General features: G+C 42.2%; 3 protein-coding genes and 1 pseudogene across 3 annotated transcripts; 2 read left to right on the forward strand and 2 right to left on the reverse strand.

Annotated features, from left to right (window-relative positions):
- Positions 1-1262: 1262 nt before the first annotated feature.
- Positions 1263-3152, reverse strand: LOC130138863 (cytochrome P450 94A1-like). The gene is made up of 2 exons (XM_056314250.1): positions 2428-3152; positions 1263-2295 (listed from the first exon to the last, which is right to left on the reverse strand). The coding sequence occupies exons 1-2, from the start codon at positions 3085-3087 to the stop codon at positions 1390-1392; spliced, it is 1566 nt and encodes a 521-aa protein (XP_056170225.1). The 5' UTR covers positions 3088-3152; the 3' UTR covers positions 1263-1389.
- A 4510-nt stretch (positions 3153-7662) lies between these two features.
- Positions 7663-9057, forward strand: LOC130138932 (heterogeneous nuclear ribonucleoprotein 1-like; annotated as a pseudogene).
- A 1160-nt stretch (positions 9058-10217) lies between these two features.
- LOC130138877 (cytochrome P450 94A1-like) lies at positions 10218-12160 on the forward strand. The gene is made up of 2 exons (XM_056314315.1): positions 10218-10982; positions 11115-12160. The coding sequence occupies exons 1-2, from the start codon at positions 10344-10346 to the stop codon at positions 12018-12020; spliced, it is 1545 nt and encodes a 514-aa protein (XP_056170290.1). The 5' UTR covers positions 10218-10343; the 3' UTR covers positions 12021-12160.
- An 8391-nt stretch (positions 12161-20551) lies between these two features.
- LOC130138864 (cytochrome P450 94A1-like) lies at positions 20552-22733 on the reverse strand. Its single transcript, XM_056314259.1, has 2 exons — positions 22006-22733; positions 20552-21873 (listed from the first exon to the last, which is right to left on the reverse strand). Exons 1-2 carry the CDS (start codon positions 22663-22665, stop codon positions 20968-20970), a joined length of 1566 nt encoding a protein of 521 aa, XP_056170234.1. The 5' UTR covers positions 22666-22733; the 3' UTR covers positions 20552-20967.
- Positions 22734-23022: the final 289 nt, after the last annotated feature.

A 23022-nucleotide genomic window follows, 5' to 3' on the forward strand; every position in this document is an offset into this window, starting at 1 on the left:
ATTTTTTCTGACTTTTAATTTTTTTTTTCAATTTTTACAGATGTAGGGTGATGTGTACAGTCACATTAGTACATACGGGCCAAATGACAGATTTGGATAACTACTTCAGAGGCCAATCACACCAGATTGGTCCAAATCGAAATTGAAGGTCCAAAATATTATCGAAGAAGAGTACAAACACTAATTATGACAGCGTCCCAATATATATTATACTCTCAACTCACACACACGTATCTATGTACTGCACGTGATAATAATAGGTCCAATCAAATTAAACAAATAATATATATGATGCTCTTTACTCATACACAAGTATCTATGTACTTCACGTGATAATAATAGGCCCAATCAAATTAAATAAATTTTCCGCTGACCAATTCATCACTCACACACCATCCAAAAAAATACGATTTATGGTGCATTTATTTCCCTAAAAAATTCACGAGAAAGGAAACTATTTTTCGTGAAAATCATTTTCAATTGTTAGTTTTTATTTATTTGGTGAATTAGGGAAAACGATATCTTTCATGTTAAAAAGGGAAGTCGTTTTTCCCTGATCTAGGCTAGTTGTTTTTAGTCCATGAAATTTTTTTTCCATTATCCAAATACCGAATAATGAAAAAATAAATTCATGAAAATAGTTTTCTTTCAAACAAACGAACCATTAATGTATCTGGGATTATTACAGGACATGGAGTTTGTGTTGAATTAATTGGTAAAAAAAATGCTATGTTTACTTATAAAAGCATACTAAATTTTGTTTCCTACATAAAATTTGATATGTTTAACATTGCTCTAATTTGTATAGCCAAGAAGAGGCACACCCCATTCATGTTCGCACAAGACAAAAGCACAATCTCAAATCTACCCTATCTCATCTCTATCCACAGTACTATATTCTTAGTTTTCCTTCTACTGAGTTTTATCCTCTCTTTTTTTGTGGGGATGAATATTCGGTTCGTTACGTATACAAAAATTCACAATCTTGCATGATTACTTTGACTATTCTTTTTGACATCCGATTAATGTAGAATGGGTCAAATCATTACGGATTCATTACATAAAACAAGATAATTACCGCAATGCCATATTATAAGATTAATATGCTGAATGACGGATGCACAAAATGTATTGTAATTTTGTTAGACAAGTTTGAACCACCACATGGTGAAATTATTTTAAATATCCAATGCAATCGTGCCACATCATACATTCACAGTATAGAATATTGTTCAAGGTCAAAACAATAATATATACATTACTTGCACAAGCGGATCATCTATTGATATTGATATTGGAATACTTTAAACGTATGAAAATAAATACAAAGATAATAAAGGAAAATTACGCTTCCAAAATCATATAGAATCCAAGGTTTGACTATCCGCTTCACTCTCTCTCCTCAATCGTCACCGGGAACCCACCCTTCATCTTCGAGCTCAGGTACGAAATGAACAACGGCTCCTCCCCTTCCTCCGCCGCGGGCACCACCCTGAACTGCCGCAGCACCCCGGCCACCACCCTCTTCATCTGCAGGAACGCCATTTCTTTCCCCAGACAAACCCTCGGCCCCGCCTGGAAGACCGGGTACGAGAACGCGTCCCTATTGACGAATGTCCACTTCTCCCCGCCGTCCTCTGCCGCCCTAAGCCACCGCTCCGGCCTGAACTCCGGCCAGTCCTTTCCCCACAGCTGCTCCAGCCTCCCCATCGCGTACGGATGGTACGTCACCCACATCCCCTTCTTCACCACCGTGCCGTCCTCCAAGACGTCGTCGCTCACCGCCTCCTTCGTGTCGAGCGGCACCGGCGGGTAAAACCGCATGCTCTCACACAGTGATGCGTGCGTGTACACCATCTCCTTCACATCATCGTACCCTGCGGCATGTGCATCGGACTTCTCCATGATCTCACCCCGGACTTTGGCCTCCACCTCCGGGTTCTTGTGGAGCAGCCAGAAGTACCACGTGAGAGCCGCCGATGTGGTGTCCCGGCCGGCAAGTATGAAGCTAATGACGATGTCAATGACGAAGTCCTCATCGGAGTGACCTGAGCTCAAGAACCGTGACAGGAGGTCATCGGCAGCTGACTCGGGCGACGACTTCTCGCTCAGCTCTCTCTTCTTTTCGCTCACGATTTGTTTCGCAAACTCACGGACTTCGGAGATTGCGACCCGGAGGTGCTTCTCGGATCCTATGTTGAAGAAACGCTTGATCCTCCAAGTTACAGAGAATAACTCTTGAAACCTCTCGCTGCTTATTCTCACTGCGTCTTCAAACGCTTCTGCGAACTTCGCCTGTCGAATGTCGAAAAACTCGCTCTATGAGTGATGGGATTGACAGAAATTTGTGTTGTTTGCCAAGGCTCACCCAAAACTCCACATCTTCTATATCTGTAATTTAGTTAAATGAGTCAGGACAGTACTTACTCTCGGCTGAGGAAGCGATGGCGACAGATACTTGGCATCAAACCCGAACGCGATCTTGCATATGTTGTCGAAGGCGAACCTCTGGAGGATGTCCTGCATGTCTATCACTGACCTGCTCTTGGCGGCGGACGCCAAGAGAGGCACGAGCCGCTCGTTCACCTCCGCATCGACGACGGTCTCGACGAACTTCCGCAGCGACCGGGTGTTGAACTCGTGGCTGGAGACCTGCCTCTGGATCTTCCAGGACTCTCCATCGCTATTGAAGATTCCATCGCCGAGGACGTCCCGGAGGGTCGTCTTGAAGACGCCGCCCTTCTCGTAGTTGGCGAAGTGGGTCTTGAGGATGTGCTGGACGTTCGCAGGATTGCCGGTGAAGACCTGGCGGTGACCGAGGGGGCGGTGGAAGACGTAGGTCGCCGACGGGGAGTTCCGGACCAGGTCGGCGGTCCAGTCGATCAGCCGTTTGATGTTGGCGAAAAGCGAGAAGTAGGAGCCGAAGATAGGGTAGACTCTCGGGAGGTTCTTCGAGGACGGCGGCGACGATTTGTAGAAGAAGAAGACGACGCTGATAACGATGAACAGTGATGGGAAGAGGATGAAGTGAGAAAGTGAAGAAAAGAGATCAAAGCACGACATGGTTGAGAAGGAGGAGGAGATCATGGTGTACGAGTAGTGGTTGGGCTCTGAGACCTTTCGTGGGGTTTCAGGATTTCATGTGCTGGCAGCGGTTGAAATGAGTGGGTGGGATATTTATAACCTTATGAATATATTTTGATTTTAAGTTGTACCCAATGTTTTCTCATGTTCACACATTCGGAGGCAAATGTTTCCACCGTATTTGTTCATAGTCAAGGTTCCAATTATTCTATCTCCAAAAACGTAATGAATGAGCGTTCTTCACGTTTACTATTTGCAGGGTATAACTTGGAATTTGCTCGCTTTCAATGTACTATTTCTAGACGTTGACCCAAAAAGCAAAAGTGCTCCCTGACTTTTATGCTGTTAGAGATGTATTTATGCCTCTCGACTTCGAACCTAACTCTATTATTAGCACGATGTGATTTCATTTGATCACGACCCAGTGGTGCAATTATAAATTTCATCGGAATAATTGGAACAAGACTTATTAAATAGCACAACATATTATAAATATACGATGTGGGATCCGAGTTAAATATATCTTATGCCCAACATCATAAATAAACTCGCATGCGAATAGTTCCTTTTACATTACATGAAGATGGATACGAGTATTGTACTTTTAAAATTGATCGTGCAAAGAAAAAATCTAAGATTTTTTCCTATTAAAAATACATTAATATATTTTTTCCAAACAAAATCTTTTTCATTTAGAAACTTCGTCCCGACCCTATGAGTTGAGAAAATCAATCTTTCTTTTGACTTTGTCAAAAGTGACAGTTGCACGACCTGGGATGTTTCCGCGAAGCCTACGCAAGGCATGGATCGGACTAAGAAATCTCGAAAGAGGTTTTGTCATTGTAGACGTCATCAGCAAGTAATGGTTTCTATGGGTTCGATTCGTGTGCATTTATTATGTGTACTTTGCACGGCGGTTAAAACAATTAAAAGACGTCTCGCCGGATAAAGTCGACTGCATCACCGGCCATGAATTGCGATCCCGGCCACCTACCTCCTCCCGATCGACGGAGGGATAGAGAGAGAGAGAGAGAGAGAGAGAGAGAGAGAGAGAGAGAGAGAGAGAGGCGTGGAATGACAAGGCCAGAATCGAGTGGTGACAAAGGTGTGGCGTTTGCATCGTGATGGCAGGGGCAGAGAGACAGAGAGGCCTATATTTGCATGGGCCTAATTCTAAAAAAAAGGACCAACTTTAGGTCAAGGAACAATTGTGCCTCGAACTTTTTTTTGTCACATAAAAAAGCACTAACTTTAGGTCGAAGGACAATTTTGGCCCGAACTTTTTTTGTCCGGTAAAAAAGCACCAATTTTATGTTGAGTGACAATTATGGCCCCAATTTTTTTTTTTGTCTTATTAAAATCATCAACTTTCATCATGATCCCAAATCTGGCCCTTGTTGACTTTCACCATTATTTGAGAAAGAAGGTTATGGTGTTGAGCTTGGTGAATCTCGTCCATGGCGTCTGTCGACAGGCGGTGGTCAACTTCAGATTACGTTTGGCTAGAGAGATTCAATCTGGAGATATTTTTGACTTGTCAGTGAAGTGAAGGAGACGAACAGTTTTACCGTTATTCTTCAAATTGTGGTTTAGAGAATAAGACAATAAATATTGCTTTAAATCCAGTCAGCAAGCCACGTGGATTTATTGCTAATGTGGAATAGTCAAGTTAGATAATCAATGGTTCTAAGTCAATAAGGGCCAGATTTGGGATTTAAGTTAAAGTTAGTGCTTTTTTACGAGACAAAAAAAAGTTGGGGCCAGAATTGTCTCTCGACCTAAAGTTGGTGCTTTTTTACAGGACAAAAAAAAGTTTGGGCCAAAATTGTCCCTTGACCTAAAGTTGGTGCTTTTTTACGGGACAAAAAAAAGTTCGGGCCAGAATTGTCCCTAGACTTAAAGTTTGTGCTTTTTTTTGGAATTAACCCTATTTGCATGGGTAGTATTTGATTTCCCTATTCCCTACGTTTTGAAAAAGGCTTTGATAGCACAATAGTGTTTGTGCCATTGTGAGAGTAACAGCATATTATAAATCATAAAATTTTGAAGGAATGGACCCGACAATAATTTATAATTATTTATTATTTATTTTATTATGGTCCAAAAAATGTTAGGGTCATGTTTCGCCACGGCATGGAGCTCTATGTCGGGATTAGGGTCGTGCTCACGTGGCTTAGAGCTCGACACTACATCTAGGGTCATGTTTCGCCTCGGCGTCGAGTTCAACACCACAATCCCAAGTTTGAGCTTGGCGGAGAGAGAGAGAGAGAGAGAGAGAGAGAGAGAGAGAGAGAGAGAGAGAGAGAGAGAGAGAGAGAGAGAGAGAGAGAGAGAGAGAGAGAGAGAGAGAGGGGGGGTGCCCCTGGAGCATGCCTTGTAAACCTGAGAACCTACAGGGTTCGATCCTGCTCCAGGGTCTTCCCATAAGCCGGCTAATTTCTTTTTTTTTCATTTTTTAATTTATTAAAAGGAAAAAATTCGCTAAAACACCTCATTATATAAAACTGAGACAAAGCAAGTACAACAAAATGACAAGAACAATACAAAACAAACAGAAAATATAAAATAATTGGGAAGTGTCCAATTCATCCCTTAGTCGAGCAAAATGAAAGTAAAAGCAACAACAAAAATTTTATCCATAAAAGTAACTATACATAAAAGATGAAAATACTAAGGCATCTTCAGCTACATTATTATGGAGTGTTGAGAGCCGTTGACGGTTGAAAGAATTGAATTATTTGAAGGAGGTGGAGATCAAACAATCCATGTCCCTAAAAAGTTTGCCCAATGTATCGACATTAAGCAAGTTGGAGATAGATTGGAACGCCACCAAAAGCTACGGAACACATCATTTGGCTAGGGAAGCAATTGTGAGTCTCGATATTATAGGACAAATAAGCTTCATCCCCAAAATGCAAGAACTTCTGTTGGACGAGTATGAAAGGTGTGCAACTTCGAGGTGAGTGGTTCCACAGTGGATAGGTTCCATGCTTCAAGGTGGGTAAGTTTCAAACATGGAATTTGGAAGGGGTGAGTGGTTCCATAATGGGTAGGTTCTAAGTTGTCATGATCGATTTTCAGTTTTTGAAATCTGAAACCTATCATGTAGATATTGGAATCGAATCGAAACCAATCGGCTAGTTGGTGGTGTCGATCCCTAGTTGGAACTGGTCGGTTCAATCCTGGCATCAATTGGAGGCGGGGGTAGCGCGTTGGTCGGTCACAAAATAACAACTTTTATGTGGTACACTGATGGTATAAAAAATTCGTTACGCAAGTGGAGTTTGGGCATGACACGTATAGAATTTCTAATTTTGACAAACTGCATTCATTCTATTAATATGCGAGAGCTTTCTTTTACGACTGTTTGTGTAAAAAGTATATATAAAAACACAGACGGTTTCCGTCACGTACAGTCCTTATGTACCCAATTTCAATCGGATCCTATTGAGTAGCCTTGGCGTTTTTCTCTTTCCTTTTATAATGATTTTCTTCCTTCCATCACTTTTCGCAAGAGGCGGCCCTATACAATTTGTTCGAAGCTTACACACCAAGAAAATTGAATCGGATAGTTCGGCTTCACCGCAACGGCAAGGAAGACCCGAAAAGATTGACGTACGGAATGACGGGATCTTGTTCATATCATCGACAGAAAGAGACGATGCGGAATGTGACGTATTTAATTCAAACACGTGAATAACTACCATTCTCTATATTGCCAACCAATCTCCGTTTTTATTTTATTTTGCCCTCTCCTTCTAGAACATATAAAAGCTGGTAAAGTTTCTTAATGATTACGAGAAATTAATATTCCGTGCATATTACATTGCTAAAAATAACCCAAAAACCAATTTTAAGTTGATATATATTAGCCTCAGGTCTACAAGGTACTGTTTGGATTGAGTGATCGGGAAAGACGTGAGCTAAAATTTGGGGTAAATGGCCTGATCACGAGATTAGTTTCATTTGATGGTGGGTGTCACTAGAAAAAATCTGGCCTACAGCAATGTCGCTGACGATCAGTATATTTCATCGCCAAAAGCCGGGGTGACAGGAATCTTCGTCGCTGAGCCTCCGTCGCAACCCCTTCTCGCTAGGCTAACGCTACACAAATTCGACATTCCATGGCCATAGCTTCTAGCAACGGTGACAAAATTCTTCTTTTCTTGTCTTTGTAGACACCCAACTTTCGACGGAACGAGAGTTCGTCGCCATAGGTTGTCCGTGGTGACAAAATATGTTCCGTGGCCGTAGGTAGTCTATGGCGACGAATATTATTTCCTCATCGTAGAGTACCCTACAACGACGGAATAAATTTCGTCGCCGTCGGCTTTCGATAGTGATAAATGTCGTATGCGCGTCGTGACGGTGCTCAGTATGTCGTCAGAGCCTATCGCTGTAAAGTCCTAGAAAATAGAAAATGCATTAAAATACCTAAAAACTAGAATTGCATTTAAAGACATAGAAACTATAACTTTGACTCTTGCAAATTCGTGCACCATCCTTGGAAGCCGAATAGTCAGCGTAGGAGATCACCAAACAACGATATTTGAGACGGGGGGTTATAACCTATAATTGCAAGGGCTAGTACTTGTGCACCTAAACATGTTTCAGGATTGAGACGGGGGGTTATAGGTGCATTAGGAGTGGATGCAGCATTGAACATGATATTTAATCATGAAAAACGTAAACATGTTTTTAGTATTGCCAAGTTGTAATGTTGACCATGCCATCTGTTCAAATATAGATAAGTACCAATACACTGTTCAACCTTGTAGCATTTTGTGTATTTTTTTTTCAGACAGATTCACTAATTATTTTAGCAAGTATGGAGAAATTGCTGACTCTGTGATTATGACGGACAAGCATTCTGGAAGGCCTCGAGGTTTTGGATTTGTCACATTTGCTGATTCATCAGTTGCTGATAAGGTTTTGGAGGAATGCAACGTCATAGACGGTAGAGAGGTAATATTCTCTGTCCCAGTCAATTTTTCTACTGCGCAAAACAACTTCCTTGTCATGTTAGAGCTTTCTTGGATGTTGTATCATGTCAGGTAGAAGTGAAGAGAACGATCCCCCGGGAGGATATGGAAGGAAAATCGGCGTTAAGGACAAAAAAAATCTTTGTCGGTGGACTCCCAGCATTCCCGAGTGAAGGTGGCATATCCCGCATTTGATTTTGTCTCTCTGAGACACGAGAATTTATCAGTTGACACCATGCTTTACTATTGCAGATGAGTTGAAGGAGTACTTCTCTTTCTATGGGGGCATAGTTGAGCATCAGATAATGCTAGACCACACGACTGGACGGTCTAGAGGCTTTGGGTTTGTCACATTTGCTGAAGAAGATGCTGTTGAAAGGATAATATCAGAAGGCAAAGTGCATGAACTTGGAGGGAAACAGGTGAGTTATAATTCCTAACTGGGAGGAAACTTCCTCCTCCTGTTCATCGGAGATGAGCAGCTTCTGACGTGGCTCCGACCATAATGCTTAGGTTGAAATTAAGAAGGCTGAACCAAAAAGGGAAGGTAGTGACTACAGTGGAAGCCAATCCAAATTCAGAGGCAGTTTCAACAACAGTGCGGGTGGTTACGCTAAAGAATATTATCCACGAGATGGGTTTGGTGGGAAAGTAGGCAGAAATTTCGGCGGGGGTTATGGAGGTTTTGACAGTTGTGGAGGCTATGGAAGTTAATATTGGAAGCTACGGTGGAAGCTCGGCTGCATTCTATGGTGGATATGGTTATGGCTATGGTTTTGAGGGACCAATGTATGGTGGCGGCGCTTATGGAGGCAGCAGCAGCTATGGTGCCCCTAGTGGTTATGGCGTGAGTGGTTTTTATGCTGGTAATAGAGGCTATGGAAGAGGCGGTGCCCGCTTGTCGCCTAGCCGCCCAGGCCGTCGCCCGTCGCAGCGCCCCGCTTGCCCAGCCACTTGCCCTGCCGTGGCCGAGCACCTAGCCCGTGGCTGAGGGCCGTGCCGACGACCGTGCCGAGGCCTCGCTCATTGGCCGACCGTTGTGCCGACCGCCGCGCCGAGCCCGTTGGAGCTGCAGTTACTCCATTATTTAATCAATGTTAAATATAAATTCTAGAAATTAATTTTGCTTTTAATTAGATTTAAAATCCAAATCGTCCGTAAACAATATTCGTCGCACACTTTGTCGCTAAAGAATTAATAAAAAATCATCACTAAATCCGTTCCGGGCAAACGTCTGTGGCAAAAGTCAAAATTTGGAATGGCAAATTAGTAACGAATTTCACCACGGATCAGTTGGTCACAAATTAATGACCAAAAAAAAAAATCATCAAAAATTAGCGACGAATTTTGCCACGAATACATTTCGTTGCAATTTTTAGACAAAAAAAAACATTTCGTCGCAATTTAGAGACCAAAAAAAATTTTCGTGGCACATTAGCGACGAATACAGTTCGTGGCTAATTTGCTACGAATTTTGCCACGAATAATTAGCGACGAATTTTGCGACGAATACAGTTCGGGGCTAATTTGCGACGAATTTTTCGACGAATACAGTTCGTTGCTAATTTGAGATGAATTTTGCGACGGACAATTAGCGATGAATTTTGCGACAAATACAGTTCGTGGTTAATTTGCGACGAATTTTGCGACGAATAAAGTTCGTGGCTAATTTGCAACGAATTTTGCGACGAATTTTTTTTCGTCGCAAATTAGCGACGAAAATTGATATTTTCCGTTGCTAAATTTTGCGACGCCGAATTAGCGACGGATTTTTTTCCGTCGCAAATTCGTTTAGCGACGAATTTTGTCAAATTTTTCGTCAAAATTCGTCGCTAAAATCTTGTTTTTTTGTAGTGTAATTGCACCATCGGGCCGTGATCAAATCAAATCATATCGTGCTAATAATAGAGTTAGGTTCGGAGATGAGAGGAATATATACATCTCTAATCGTATAAAAGTTAAAAAGTACTTTTGCCTTTTGGATTAAAGTCCAGTAATAGTAATCAAAGGCGAGCAAATTCCAAGTTTTACTCTTGAAATAGTAAACGTGAAGAACGCTCATTCATTACGTTTTTCAAGATGATATAATGAGAACATGACATTATATAATGAGAAAACATTGGGTACACCTTAAAATCAAAATATATTCATAAATGCTTATAAATATCCCACCCACTCATTTCAACCTCCGCCAGCACACGAAATCCTAAATCCCCGCAAAAGATCTCAGAGCCCAACCGCCACTCGCACACTACGATCTCCTCCTCCTTCTCAACCATGTCGTGCTTTGATCTCTTCTCTTCACTTTCTCACTTCATCCTCTTCCCATCACTCTTCATCATTATCAGCGTCGTCTTCTTCTTCTTCAAATCGCCGCCGCCGCCGTCCTCGAAGAACCTCCCGAAAGTCTACCCTATCTTCGGCTCCTACTTCTCGCTTTTCGCCAACAGAAAACGGCGGATCGACTGGACCGCCGACCTGGTCCGGAACTCCCCGTCGGCGACCTACATCTTCCACCGCCCCCTCGGCGACCGCCGGGTCTTCACCGGCAATCCTGCGAACGTCCAGCACATCCTCAAGACCCACTTCGCCAAGTACGAGAAGGGCGGGGTCTTCAAGACGACCCTCCGGGACGTCCTCCGCGATGGCATCTTCAATAGCGATGGTGAGTCCTGGAAGATCCAGAGGCAGGTCTCCAGCCACGAGTTCAACACCCGGTCGCTGCGGAAGTTCGTCGAGACCGTCGTCGATGTGGAGGTGAACGAGCGGCTCGTGCCTCTCTTGGCGTCCGCCGCCAAGCGCAGTTCAGTGATAGACATGCAGGACATCCTCCAGAGGTTCGCCTTCGACAACATATGCAAGATCGCGTTCGGGTTTGATGCCAAGTATCTGTCGCCATCGCTTCCTCAGCCGAGAGTAAGTATCGTCCAGACTCATTTAACTAAATTACAGATTTAAAAGATGTGGAGTTTAGGGTGAGCCTTGCCAAACAACACACATTTCGGTCAATCACATCACTCATAGAACGAGTTATTCGACATTCGACAGGCGAAGTTCGCAGAAGCGTTTGAAGATGCAGTGAGACTAAGCAGCGAGAGGTTTCAAGTATCCTTCTCTGCAATTTGGAGGATCAAGCGTTTCTTCAACATAGGATCCGAGAAGCACCTCCGGGTCGCAATCTCCGAAGTCCGTGAGTTTGCGAAACAAATCGTGAGCGAAAAGAAGAGAGAGCTGAGCGAGAAGTCGTCGCCCGAGTCAGCTACCGATGACCTCCTGTCACGGTTCTTGAGCTCAGGCTACTCCGATGACGACTTTGTCATCGACATCGTCATCAGTTTCATACTCGCCGGCCGGGACACCACATCCGCGGCGCTCACGTGGTACTTCTGGCTGCTCCACAAGAACCCGGAGGTGGAGGCCAAAGTCCGGGGTGAGATCATGGAGAAGTCCGATGCACATGCCGCACGGTACGATGATGTGAAGGAGATGGTGTACACGCACGCATCGCTGTGTGAGAGCATGCGGTTTTACCCGCCCGTGCCGCTTGACACGAAGGAGGCGGCGAGCGACGACGTCTTGGAGGACGGCACGGTGGTGAAGAAGGGGATGAGGGTGACGTACCATCCGTACGCGATGGGGAGGTTGGAGCAGCTGTGGGGAAAGGACTGGCCGGAGTTCAGGCCTGAGCGGTGGCTTAGGGCGGCAGAGGACGGCGGTGAGAAGTGGGTGTTCGTTAATAGGGACGCGTTCTCGTACCCAGTCTTCCAGGCGGGGCCGAGGGTTTGTCTGGGGAAAGAAATGGCGTTCCTGCAGATGAAGAGGGTGGTGGCCGAGGTGCTGCGGCGGTTCAGGGTGGTGCCCGCGGCGGAGGAAGGGGAGGAGCCGTTGTTCATTTCGTACCTGAGCTCCAAGATGAAGGGTGGGTTCCCGGTGAGGATCGAGGAGAGAGAGTGAAAGGGATAGTCAACCCTTGGAAACTATTTTCTCTTTATTCTTCCTTTAATCAATATTCTATATGAGTTTGGAAGCGTAATTTTCCTTTTTTTTGGGAGGTAAGCAGGGGAATAATGTGTGTAATAAATTTTCCTTTATTATCTTTGTATTTATTTTCATATGTATAAAGTATTCTGATATCAATATTGATAGATGATCCGCTTGTTGTTTTGACCTTGTATAATGTTCTATACTATGAACGTATGATCCGGCGCAATTGCATTGGATATTTAAACAATTTCACCATGCGGTAGTTCAAACTTGTCTATCAAAATTACAATACATATGGTGCATCTGCCATTCAGCATATTAATTTTATAATATGGCATCGTGGTAATTATCTTGTTTTATGTAATGAATCCGTAATGAATTGACCCATTTTACACTGGTTGGATGCCAAAGGGAATAGTCAAAGTAACCATGCAAGATTGTGAATCTTTTTTTATACGAGCTCATAGTTACGAATCACTCAGTAGACGCAATGAAACCGAATATCCATCCCTGAAAAAAGAGAGAGGATAAAACTCGTTAAAAGAAAACTAAGAATGAGAACTACCAATTAAAAATGATTTTCATGAAAAAATAAATGCACCATAAATTATATTTTTTGAATAATATTTGAGCGTTGGGCCTATTATTATCACGTGAAGTACATTGATAAGTAGGGGTGAGCGGTTATAGGTTCCTCACAGGCTTCACCTGAAATCTAGAATCTACCATCGGGTACAGGTTTCTCATTTTTTAAAACCTGGAACCTACCTGTCGGAACGTGGAAATTAGAACCTACCATGTCACATGTTCCAGGATTGGTTCTAGGTTCTAATAGGTTATTTTTTTTAATTTCATTTTTAGTTAAACAAAACAAAAATAAACGCAACAATGACTAGTTATTGGAAAGCAACATTTCGCTTAATAAAAAGGGGATAGAACATACAAATAGCAATTGTTGGGATGCAACACATGACTTTAATTCCAAGGCATGATTAGAGTCACTTCATTCATCCAAACGGTTGCTACAATGTTTATATAGAAAATTCCCCATAATCTCTCTAAAATCTACCCAATAATGACAAACCGCACAAACAATTATAAAGTGCAACTGACTTGGATCTTAAGTGAGACCATATAATTTTAGGCGATGTCCAGGTAGGTCTATCATTTGGCAGATAAAATGAGCCAACTAGAGCACATGGAAGCAATTAAAATGCATGCACATATCGCAAAGGAGATTGGTAGTGAGCAAAGTCGAGATTTGTCTGCAAATCAAGCATTCTTTCAGGCTATGCAGGCACGATCATATGGCTAAGATAACAAAGCATATGGTCTCCCATGGTCTCTATCTCGTAACTATGCAAAACTTAATCCGTCGCAAATTTGCGATGAATTTATTTTCCGTCGCAAATTTGCGAAGGATTTTGCGACAGATTCTAAAAATAAAGGGCATTTTCCAATCCGTCGCAAAATCCGTAGCAAACTTGCGACGGATTTATTTTCCGTCGCTAATTTGCGACGGATTTATTTTTCCGTCGCAAATTTGCGACGGATTTATTTTCCGTCGCTAATTTGCGACGAAATTAGCGACGGAAGTGATCTTCACGGCACATGGCGCCCATTTTTTTAAGTCCGTCGCTAATTTGCAACGGAATTAGCAACGGAATTAGCGAGAAATGTTTATACCGACCAATTTTTCGAATCCGTCGCTAATTCCGTCGGAATCTTGAGTAGATATGCTTCTACACTTTTACATACAATGACACATTACTCATATTTGACGAATTAGTAAATGTCATGATCTAATTCGTCTAAGGGCGGTAAGTCTGGTGATGTTTTTTTTTTTTTCATTAGAGCAGCGAATTAGGAATGTCAAACAACTACGGGAGGTTGTTGCGAAATGGGCCCATGTGACTAGCATTACGAACACTGTGGAGAAACATGACTGGTGTGGATGTTGTTGTTACAAACAGACTTGATTGACGCTTTCTCAAATAACAATAGGGCTCTGATACCAAGTCAAGAATGTGATAAAAAAATTAAGAGCAATATATATATCATTGTCAAATGAAGAGTACACGAACCTATTTATCGGTTTTATAGGATGACTATCTAAAAGGGAAAATATCAATTACAATCAATTAAAGGAAATATAGGGAATCTTCTAAATATTTCTCTAATAGAATGCATGCCCTCTATTCACTCATCATTCGGATGTAACCCTTTAGGAGTAATTCATCTAATTGGTTAGATCAAATTGGTTAGGTCTAAATAAGAATATCTCTTTTATATGATCTCCTATAGATATCCCCATATAGATACATTGACTTTACATTTCATACTTTCACCCAATTCCGATCTATTTGAAAATTGCTATAATTTATTTACCCATATATTTACGCATACATAAGAGCTACGTGCAGAGGAAACCGCCATATTCAACTAAATAGATATCTGTGTTATCTATATCTAAGTCTTGAAAAAAAATAAGATAAGATTTGCACCTATCGAATCTAAAAAAGCTTATTTGGGAAGAGAACATTTTAAGAGATTATCTAATATCTTGAGTTTATAATAGATCTTCTTATCTAATTTGAATTTGTAATATCTAATCTCTCTTAGAATTGGACGTGTAGCAAATCGTCCGATCTCTTTTGAATTTGAACTTGTGACAATCATCCAATTTAGTTTGAATTTCAATTAATAATTGTTAGTTTCCCTACGATTTGATTTCATTAGGCAATATTTAGTTTGTCTTGTGATGGAGTATATTCCTTATGTAGTCATCGTCCTTATCATGAGAGATTGAGACATGGTAATCATCGTGATTAGACTTAGAAGAACTTAGGTTTAGTTTTAGAACACTAAAAAAAACAAGGTTTTAGCGACGAATTTTGCAACGAAAAATTTGACAAAATTCGTCGCTAAACGAATTTGCGACGGAATTTGCGACGGATTTATTTTCCGTCGCTAATTTGCGACGGATTTATTTTCCGTCGCAAATGCCGTCACTATTTTTGCGACGGATTTATTTTCCGTTGCTAATTTGCGACGAATTTTTATTTCGTGGCAAATTCTGTCGCAAATTAGCGACGAAAACTTTCCGTCGCTAATTTGCGACAGATTTATTTTTCGTCGCAAATTTCGTCGCAAATTAGCGACGAAAAATTTTCCGTCGCTAAATTCCGTGGCAAAATCCTTGTTTTAATTCAAAAGGCAAAAGTACTTTTATCGCTAAATTACTGGACTTTAATCCAAAAGGCAAAAGTACTTTTTAACTTTATACGATTAGAGATGTATCTATTCCTCTCATCTCCGAACCTAATTCTATTATTAGCACGATATGATTTGATTTGATCACGGCCCGATGGTGCAATTATAAATTTTGCCGGAATAATTGGAACAAGACTAACTTATTATATAGCACAACATGTCATAAGTACACGATGTGGAATGAAAGTTAAATATATCTGATGCCCAACACCATAAGTAAACTCGCATGTGAACAGTTCTTTTTATATTACGTGAAGGTGGATATGTGTATTGTACTTTCAAAATTGATGGTGCAAAGAAAAAATTTCACGATTTTTTCCTATTAAAAAAGGCATTAATATATATTTTCCAAACAAAATCTTTTTTCATTTAGAAACTTCATCCCGACCTTCTGAGTTGAGAAAATCGATCTTTCTTTTGACTTTGACAACAGTGACCGTGTCGCGACCTCGGATGTTTCTGCTTCTCTGCGAAGCCTACGCAAAAGTCCTGCGTTTTTGGGCAAGCATGGGACTAAGGAATCTCGATTTCCTCATTGTAGAAGTCATCAGCAAGTGCTGGTTTCCATGGGTTCAATTCGTATGCATTTGTTGTGCGTACTTTGAATGGCAGTTGGAACCAGTTCAAAGACGCCTCGCCGGATAAAGTCGACCGCATCACCGGCCATGAATCGCGATCACCAGCGACCTACCTCGATCTCGACTGACGGAAGGATATAGAGATAGAGAGGCGTGGAACGACACGGCCAGAATCGAGTGGCGATAGAGGTGCAGCAATGGCGTTATGATTGTAGGGGTAGAGAGAAAGAGACGCATGTATTTTCGGGGGTAGTATTTGACTTTGCTATTCCCTATGTTTTGAAAAGGGTTTTAATAACACAACAGTATTTGGACCATTGTGAAAGTAAAAGCATATTGTGAATTATAAAATTTTGAAAGATTGGACCCCATAATAATTTTTAATTATTTGTTATTTATTTTATTATGGTCCAGAATGTACTGTTAATCTAATAATAGATTAAGGACCGTCGCCTAAAAACTTGATATAGTTTGTTCACTTGCACCAGACGGTCCTCCTTAGAAGAATTCATGTCATTTTAGAGATTCCGTTTTGAGCTCCATCTAACAATTTTAACTTGATTACAAGCATATCATTTTCCTTCGAACTTTACCCCTTCAGACATTCCAAATTTACAAATTAGAAAACACACATAACCCAATCCCTCACCCAACCCATAACTCATGCCTCGGCCCCCTCTCTGCCGGTGTCGCCTACGACCACCATGCTCGTCTCCCCCATCCCTCACCCACTGTTCTCTGTCGCAATCTTGCCAAGCTCGTCGTTTGATCTAGGTTGTGCTCGCCACGGCATCAAGCTCTATGTTAGGATCAGGGTCATGCTCATCGTGGCTTAAAGCTCGACACTACATCTAGGGTCATGTTTCGCCACGGCGTCCAATTCAACATTGCAATTCCCAAGTTTGAGCTTGAGCTTGGCATAGAGAGAGAGAGAGAGAGAGAGAGAGAGAGAGAGAGAGAGAGAGAGAAAGAGAGAGAGAGATGCATGTTGACTTGTGGACCACAACGTTGGTCATGTTGACTTGTGGACCACAACGTTGGTGATAGGGGTTAGCAGTTTCACGGTGGATAGGTTCTAAACCTGGAACTTAAAACCTATTTTGTTGGACCGGTTCCCAGTTTGTATAACCTAGAACCTGTCCTGTAAACCTAAGAACCTACCTTGAAACCGACCCTGTTGATTCAATCCTGTTCCAGGGTCTCCCCGGGAATTGACCAATTTCTGTTTTTTTTATTTTTATTTTTTATTCATTAAAAGGACAAATTTTAGTATAACATCTCATTATTTAAAACCGAGACAAAGAAGTTACAACAAAATGACAAGAACAATACAAAACAAATAGAAAATATAAAATAAAATAATTGAGAAGTGTCCAATTCATCCCTTAGTCGAGCAAAATGAAAGTTAAAGCCATAACAAAAAACTTTATCCATAAAAGTAACTATCCACAAAAGATGAAATACTAAGACATCTTTATCTACGTTATTATGGAGTGTTGAAAGCCACCGACGGTTGAAAGAATTGAATTATTTGAAGGAGGTGGAGATCAAACAATCCATGTCCTTGAAAATTTTGCCTGATGTGTCGGCATTGACCAAGTTGGAGATAGAGGGACGCCACCAGAAGCTGCAGAACACATCATTTGCCGAGGAAGCGATTGTGAGTCTCGAATAAGCTTCATCCCGATAATGCAAGAACTCATGCTGGATGAGTATGAAAGGTGTGCAACTTCGGGGTGAGTAGTTCCACAATAAGTAGGTTCCATGTTTCAGGATGGGTAAGTTCCAAACTTGAAATTTGGAAGGGGTAAGTTCCAAACTTAAAATTTGGAAGGGGTGAGCGGTTTTGGAATGGGTAGGTTCCAAGCTGTTAGGACCGAATTTCAGTTTTTGGAATCTGAAATCTATTATGTAGATCTTGAAACCGAATCGAAACCAACCGTGTAGTTGGCGGCGCGGATCCGTAGTTGGAACCGGTTGGTCCGATCCCGGCGTCAATTGGAGGTGGGGGTAGCGCATCGGTCTGTCACACAATATCAACTTTTATGTGGTACATTGATAGTATAAAAAATTCGTTACGCGAGTGGAGTTTGGGCATGACACATGGAATTTCTAATTTTGACAACCGCATTCATTCTATTAATATGCGGGAGCTTTCTTTTACATCTGCTTGTGTAACAATTATAAAGACACCGACGGTTTCCGTCACGTAAATTCCTTATGTACCCAATTTCAAACGGATCCTACTGAGAAGCCTTGGAGTTTTCTCTTTCCTTTTCTAATGATTTTCTTCCTTCCATAACTTTTCGCAAGAGGCGGCCCTATACAATTTGATCGAAGCTTACACACCAACGAAATTGAATTGGATAGTTCGGCTTCACGGCAAGGAAGACCCGAAAAGATTGACGTACGGAATGACGGGATCTTGTTCATATCATCGTCAGAAAGAGACGATGTGGAATGTGACGTATTTAATTCAAACGCGTGAATAACTACCATTCTCTATATTGCCAACCAATCTCCGTTTTTATTTATTTTGACCTCTCCTTCTAGAACATATAAAAGCTGGTAAAGCTTCCTAATGATTACGAGAAATTAATATTTAGTGCATATTACATTGCTAAAAATAACCCGAAAACCAATTTTAAGTTGATATATATTAGCCTCATGTCTACGAGGTACCGTTTGGATTGAGTGATCGGGAAAGACATGAGCTAAAATTTGGGATAAATGGTCTGATCATGAGATTAGTTTCATTTGATGGTGGGTGCCACTAGAAAAAATCTGGCCTGCAGCAATGTCACCGTCGATCAGTATATTTCATCGCCAAAAGCCAGGGTGACGGGAATCTTCGTCGCCGAGCCTCCATCGCAAAAGCCCCTTCTTGCTAGGCTAACGCCACACAAATTTGACATTCTGTGGCCATAGCTTCTAGCAATTGTGACAAAATTCTTATTTTTTTTTGTCTCCGTAGACACCCAAATTTCGACAGAATGAGAGTTCGTTGCCATAGGTAGTCCGTGGTGACAAACATGTTCCGTGGCCGTAAGTATTCTATGGAGATGAACATTATTTCCTCGTCGTAGAGTACCCCACAATGACGGATTAAATTTCATCACCGTCGGCTTTTGACGGTGATAAATATCGTATGCACGTCATGACGATGCTCAGTATGTCATTAGAGCCTATAGCAATAATGTCCTAGAAAATAGAAATCCATTAAAACACCTATAAACTAGAATTGCATTTAAAGACATAGAAACTATACCTTTGACTCTTCCAAATTCGTGCAACATCCTTGGAATCCGAATAGTCATTGTAGCATATCACCAAACAACGGTAGAAATTGATAAGAACAACCTCCATTCATAGGGTTATCGGTAGGGAGTCTTGAAATTGACAATAAACTTGTATATTGATATCTCGATAGCCGATCGGCAATCATGAAATCGACAACTTGTCCATTGAATCGACGACTTTTTCCGCATAATCGACATATTCATCTTGAATCGATCGACAAAGCCTGTTGCCCATGCGAGTGATGATAAGATTAAGTCACTAATTAAGAAGCGGTCAGGTAAATAGATCAATTGCCGAAAAATCGATAACGGCATGAAGTTCTATGGTAAAGATTTGACCAAGTTATGTCAGCAAGAAGGCATGAAGTTCAGATTACGAAGATTGGATGTCCAGCGTATACTCATGCGAGTGATGATAAGCTTGAGCCAAGGGAGAAAATGTGCATATTTTTAGATTATGCACGTGGGGTGAAAGGTTGCTAATCACGATGTACTAATCCTAAATCACCCGATTTTCTAATCAGTAGAGACGTGATCTTTGATGAGATTACTATGCTTTGATAGATGAGTCCCGAGACACAGAGCAAATGGATCATAGTGCTAATAGTAAGGTGGAGCTTATGGAGGCCTCAAAGGTAATAAAGGTTGAGACCTTAGATAAAGCCACAATTCCTAAAATTGGTAATAATAAACAAATAGCATAGCTGCAACATTACATAGCCACAAACTAACATATAAGGCAAATCAAACCACTAGTACGTTATGGTTATTCTAATATTTTGTATGCATTAACTATAGGTGATGAGGTGAGATAGATGAGCCTTTGTCTTATTCTAAAGCTATGGCTAGTGCTGAGTCGTCGTAGTGGTTAGCGACCATGACCGAAAAGATGGAATCACTCGCTCGGAATAAGATAAGGGAGTTGGTCAAAGTACCCAAGAGTCAAACAAACGGACCCTTAATGTATCTAGGATTATTAGAGGACATAGAGTTTGTGTTGAATTAATTGGTAAAAAAAAATGCTATGTATACTTATAAAAGCACACTAAATTTTGTTTCCTACATAAAATTTGATATGTTTAACATTGCTCTAATTTGTATAGCCAAGAAGAGGCACCCCCCATTCATGTTTGCACAAGACAAAAGCACGATCTCAAATCTACCCTATCTCATCCCTACACGCAGTATTCTTAGTTTTCCTTCTACTTAGTTTTATCCTCTCTTTTTTTGTGGGGATGAATATTCGGTTCGTTACGTATAAAAAAATTCACAATCTTGCATGATTACTTTGATTATTCCTTTTGGCATCCGATTAATGTAGAATGGGTCAAATCATTACGGATTCATTACATAAAAGAAGATAATTACCACGATGCCATATTATAAGATTAATATGCTGAATAACGGATGCACGATATGTATTGTAATTTTGATAGACAAGTTTGAACCATCACGTGGTGAAATTGTTTTAAATATCCAATGCAATCACGCCGTATCTTACATTCACAGTATAGAACATTGTTAAAGGTCAAAACAATAGTATGTACATTACTTGCACGAGCGGATCATCTATCGATATTGATATCAGAATACTTTATACATATGAAAATAAATACAAAGATAATAAAGGAAAATTTATTACACACCTTATTCCCCGGCCTACCTCCCAAAAAAAAATGGAAAATTACGTACGCTTCCAAACTCATATGGAATCTTGATTAAAGGAAAATTAAAGAGAAAATAGTTTCCAAGGGTTGACTATCCCTTTCACTCTCTCTCCTCAATCCTCACCGGGAACCCACCCTTCATCTTCGAGCTCAGGTACGAAATGAACAACGGCTCCTCCCCTTCCTCCGCCGCGGGCAACACCCTGAACCGCCGCAGCACCTCGGCCACCACCCTCTTCATCTGCAGGAACGCCATTTCTTTCCCCAGACAGACCCTCGGCCCCGCCTGGAAGACCGGGTACGAGAACGCGTCCCTATTAACGAACACCCACTTCTCACCGCCGTCCTCTGCCGCCCTAAGCCACCGCTCCGGCCTGAACTCCGGCCAGTCCTTTCCCCACAGCTGCTCCAGCCTCCCCATCGCGTACGGATGATACGTCACCGTCGTCCCCTTCTTCACCACCGTGCCGTCCTCCAAGACGTCGTCGTTCACCGCGTCCTTTGAGTCAAGCGGCACGGGCGGGTAAAACCGCATGCTCTCACACAGTGATGCGTGCGTGTACACCATCTCCTTCACATCATCGTACCCTGCGGCATGTGCATCGGACTTCTCCATGATCTCACCCCGGACTTTGGCCTCCACCTCCGGGTTCTTGTGGAGCAGCCAGAAGTACCACGTGAGAGCCGCCGATGTGGTGTCCCGGCCGGCAAGTATGAAGCTGATGACGATGTCGATGACAAAGTCCTCATCGGAGTGACCTGAGCTCAAGAACCGCGACAGAAGGTCGTCGGCGGCTGACTCCGGCGACGCCTTCTCGCTCAGCTCTCTCTTCTTTTCCCTCACAATTTTCTTCGCAAACTCACGGACTTCAGAGATTGCGACCCGGAGGTGCTTCTCGGATCCTACGTTGAAGAAACGCTTGATCCTCCAAGTTACAGAGAATAACACTTGAAACCTCTCGCTGCTTATTCTCACTGCGTCTTCAAACGCTTCTGCGAACTTCGCCTGTCGAATGTCGAATAACTCGCTCTATGAGTGATGGGATTGACAGAAATTTGTGTTGTTTGGCAAGGCTCACCCTAAGCTACACATCTTCTATATCTGTAATTTAGTAAAATGAGTCAGGACAGTACTTACTCTCGGCTGAGGAAGCGATGGCGACAGATACTTGGCATCAAACCCGAACGCGATCTTGCATATGTTGTCGAAGGCGAACCTCTGGAGGATGTCCTGCATGTCTATCACTGACCTGCTCTTGGCGGCGGACGCCAAGAGAGGCACGAGCCGCTCGTTCACCTCCGCATCGACGACGGTCTCGACGAACTTCCGCAGCGACCGGGTGTTGAACTCGTGGCTGGAGACCTGCCTCTGGATCTTCCAGGACTCTCCATCGCTATTGAAGATTCCATCGCCGAGGACGTCCCGGAGGGTCGTCTTGAAGACCCCGCCCTTATCGTAGTTGGCGAAGTGGGTCTTGAGGATGTGCTGGACGTTCGCAGGATTGCCGGTGAAGACCTGGCGGTGGCCGAGGGGGCGGTGGAAGACGTAGGTCGCCGACGGGGAGTTCCGGACCAGGTCGGCGGTCCAGTCGATCCGCCGTTTGATGTTGGCAAAAAACGAGAAGTAGGAGCCGAAGATAGGGTAGACTCTCGGGAGGTTCTTCGAGGACGGCGGCGGCGATTTGAAGAAGAAGAAGACGACGCTGATAACGATGAAGAGTGATGGGAAGAGGATGAAGTGAGAAAGTGAAGAAAAGAGATCAAAGCACGACATGGTTGAGAAGGAGGAGGAGATCATGGTGTACGAGTGGTGGTTGGGTTCTGAGATCTTTCGTGGGGTTTCAGGATTTCGTGTGCCGGCAGCGGTTGAAATGAGTGGGTGGGATATTTATAACCTTATGATTCTATTTTGATTTTAAGTTGTACCAAATGTTTTCTCATGTTCACACATTCGGAGGCAAATGTTTCCACCGTATTTGTTGATAGTCAAGGTTCCAATTATTCTATCTCCAAAAACGTAATGAATGAGCGTTCTTCACGTTTACTATTTGCAGAGTATAACTTGGAATTTGCTCGCTTTCAATGTACTATTTCTAGACGTTGACCCAAAAAGCAAAAGTGCTTCCTGACTTTTATGCTGTTAGAGATGTATTTA

The sequence above is a fragment of the Syzygium oleosum genome, unplaced genomic scaffold, assembly GCF_021117445.2.
Source record: "Syzygium oleosum isolate NSW1041296 unplaced genomic scaffold, Sole_v2.1 Sole_v2.09, whole genome shotgun sequence".
In the NCBI taxonomy this organism is placed as follows: Eukaryota; Viridiplantae; Streptophyta; class Magnoliopsida; order Myrtales; family Myrtaceae; genus Syzygium; species Syzygium oleosum.

Bases quoted from the DNA above. Each gene is read 5' to 3' on its own strand.
- LOC130138863 (XM_056314250.1), bottom strand. From the start codon at position 3,087: ATGATCTCCTCCTCCTTCTCAACCATGTCGTGCTTTGATCTCTTTTCT. The intron at 2,296-2,427 runs GTAAGTACTGTC...GACATTCGACAG, and splicing joins CATCGCTTCCTCAGCCGAGA to GCGAAGTTCGCAGAAGCGTT.
- LOC130138864 (XM_056314259.1), bottom strand. From the start codon at position 22,665: ATGATCTCCTCCTCCTTCTCAACCATGTCGTGCTTTGATCTCTTTTCT. The intron at 21,874-22,005 runs GTAAGTACTGTC...GACATTCGACAG, and splicing joins CATCGCTTCCTCAGCCGAGA to GCGAAGTTCGCAGAAGCGTT.
- LOC130138877 (XM_056314315.1), top strand. From the start codon at position 10,344: ATGTCGTGCTTTGATCTCTTCTCTTCACTTTCTCACTTCATCCTCTTC. The intron at 10,983-11,114 runs GTAAGTATCGTC...GACATTCGACAG, and splicing joins CATCGCTTCCTCAGCCGAGA to GCGAAGTTCGCAGAAGCGTT.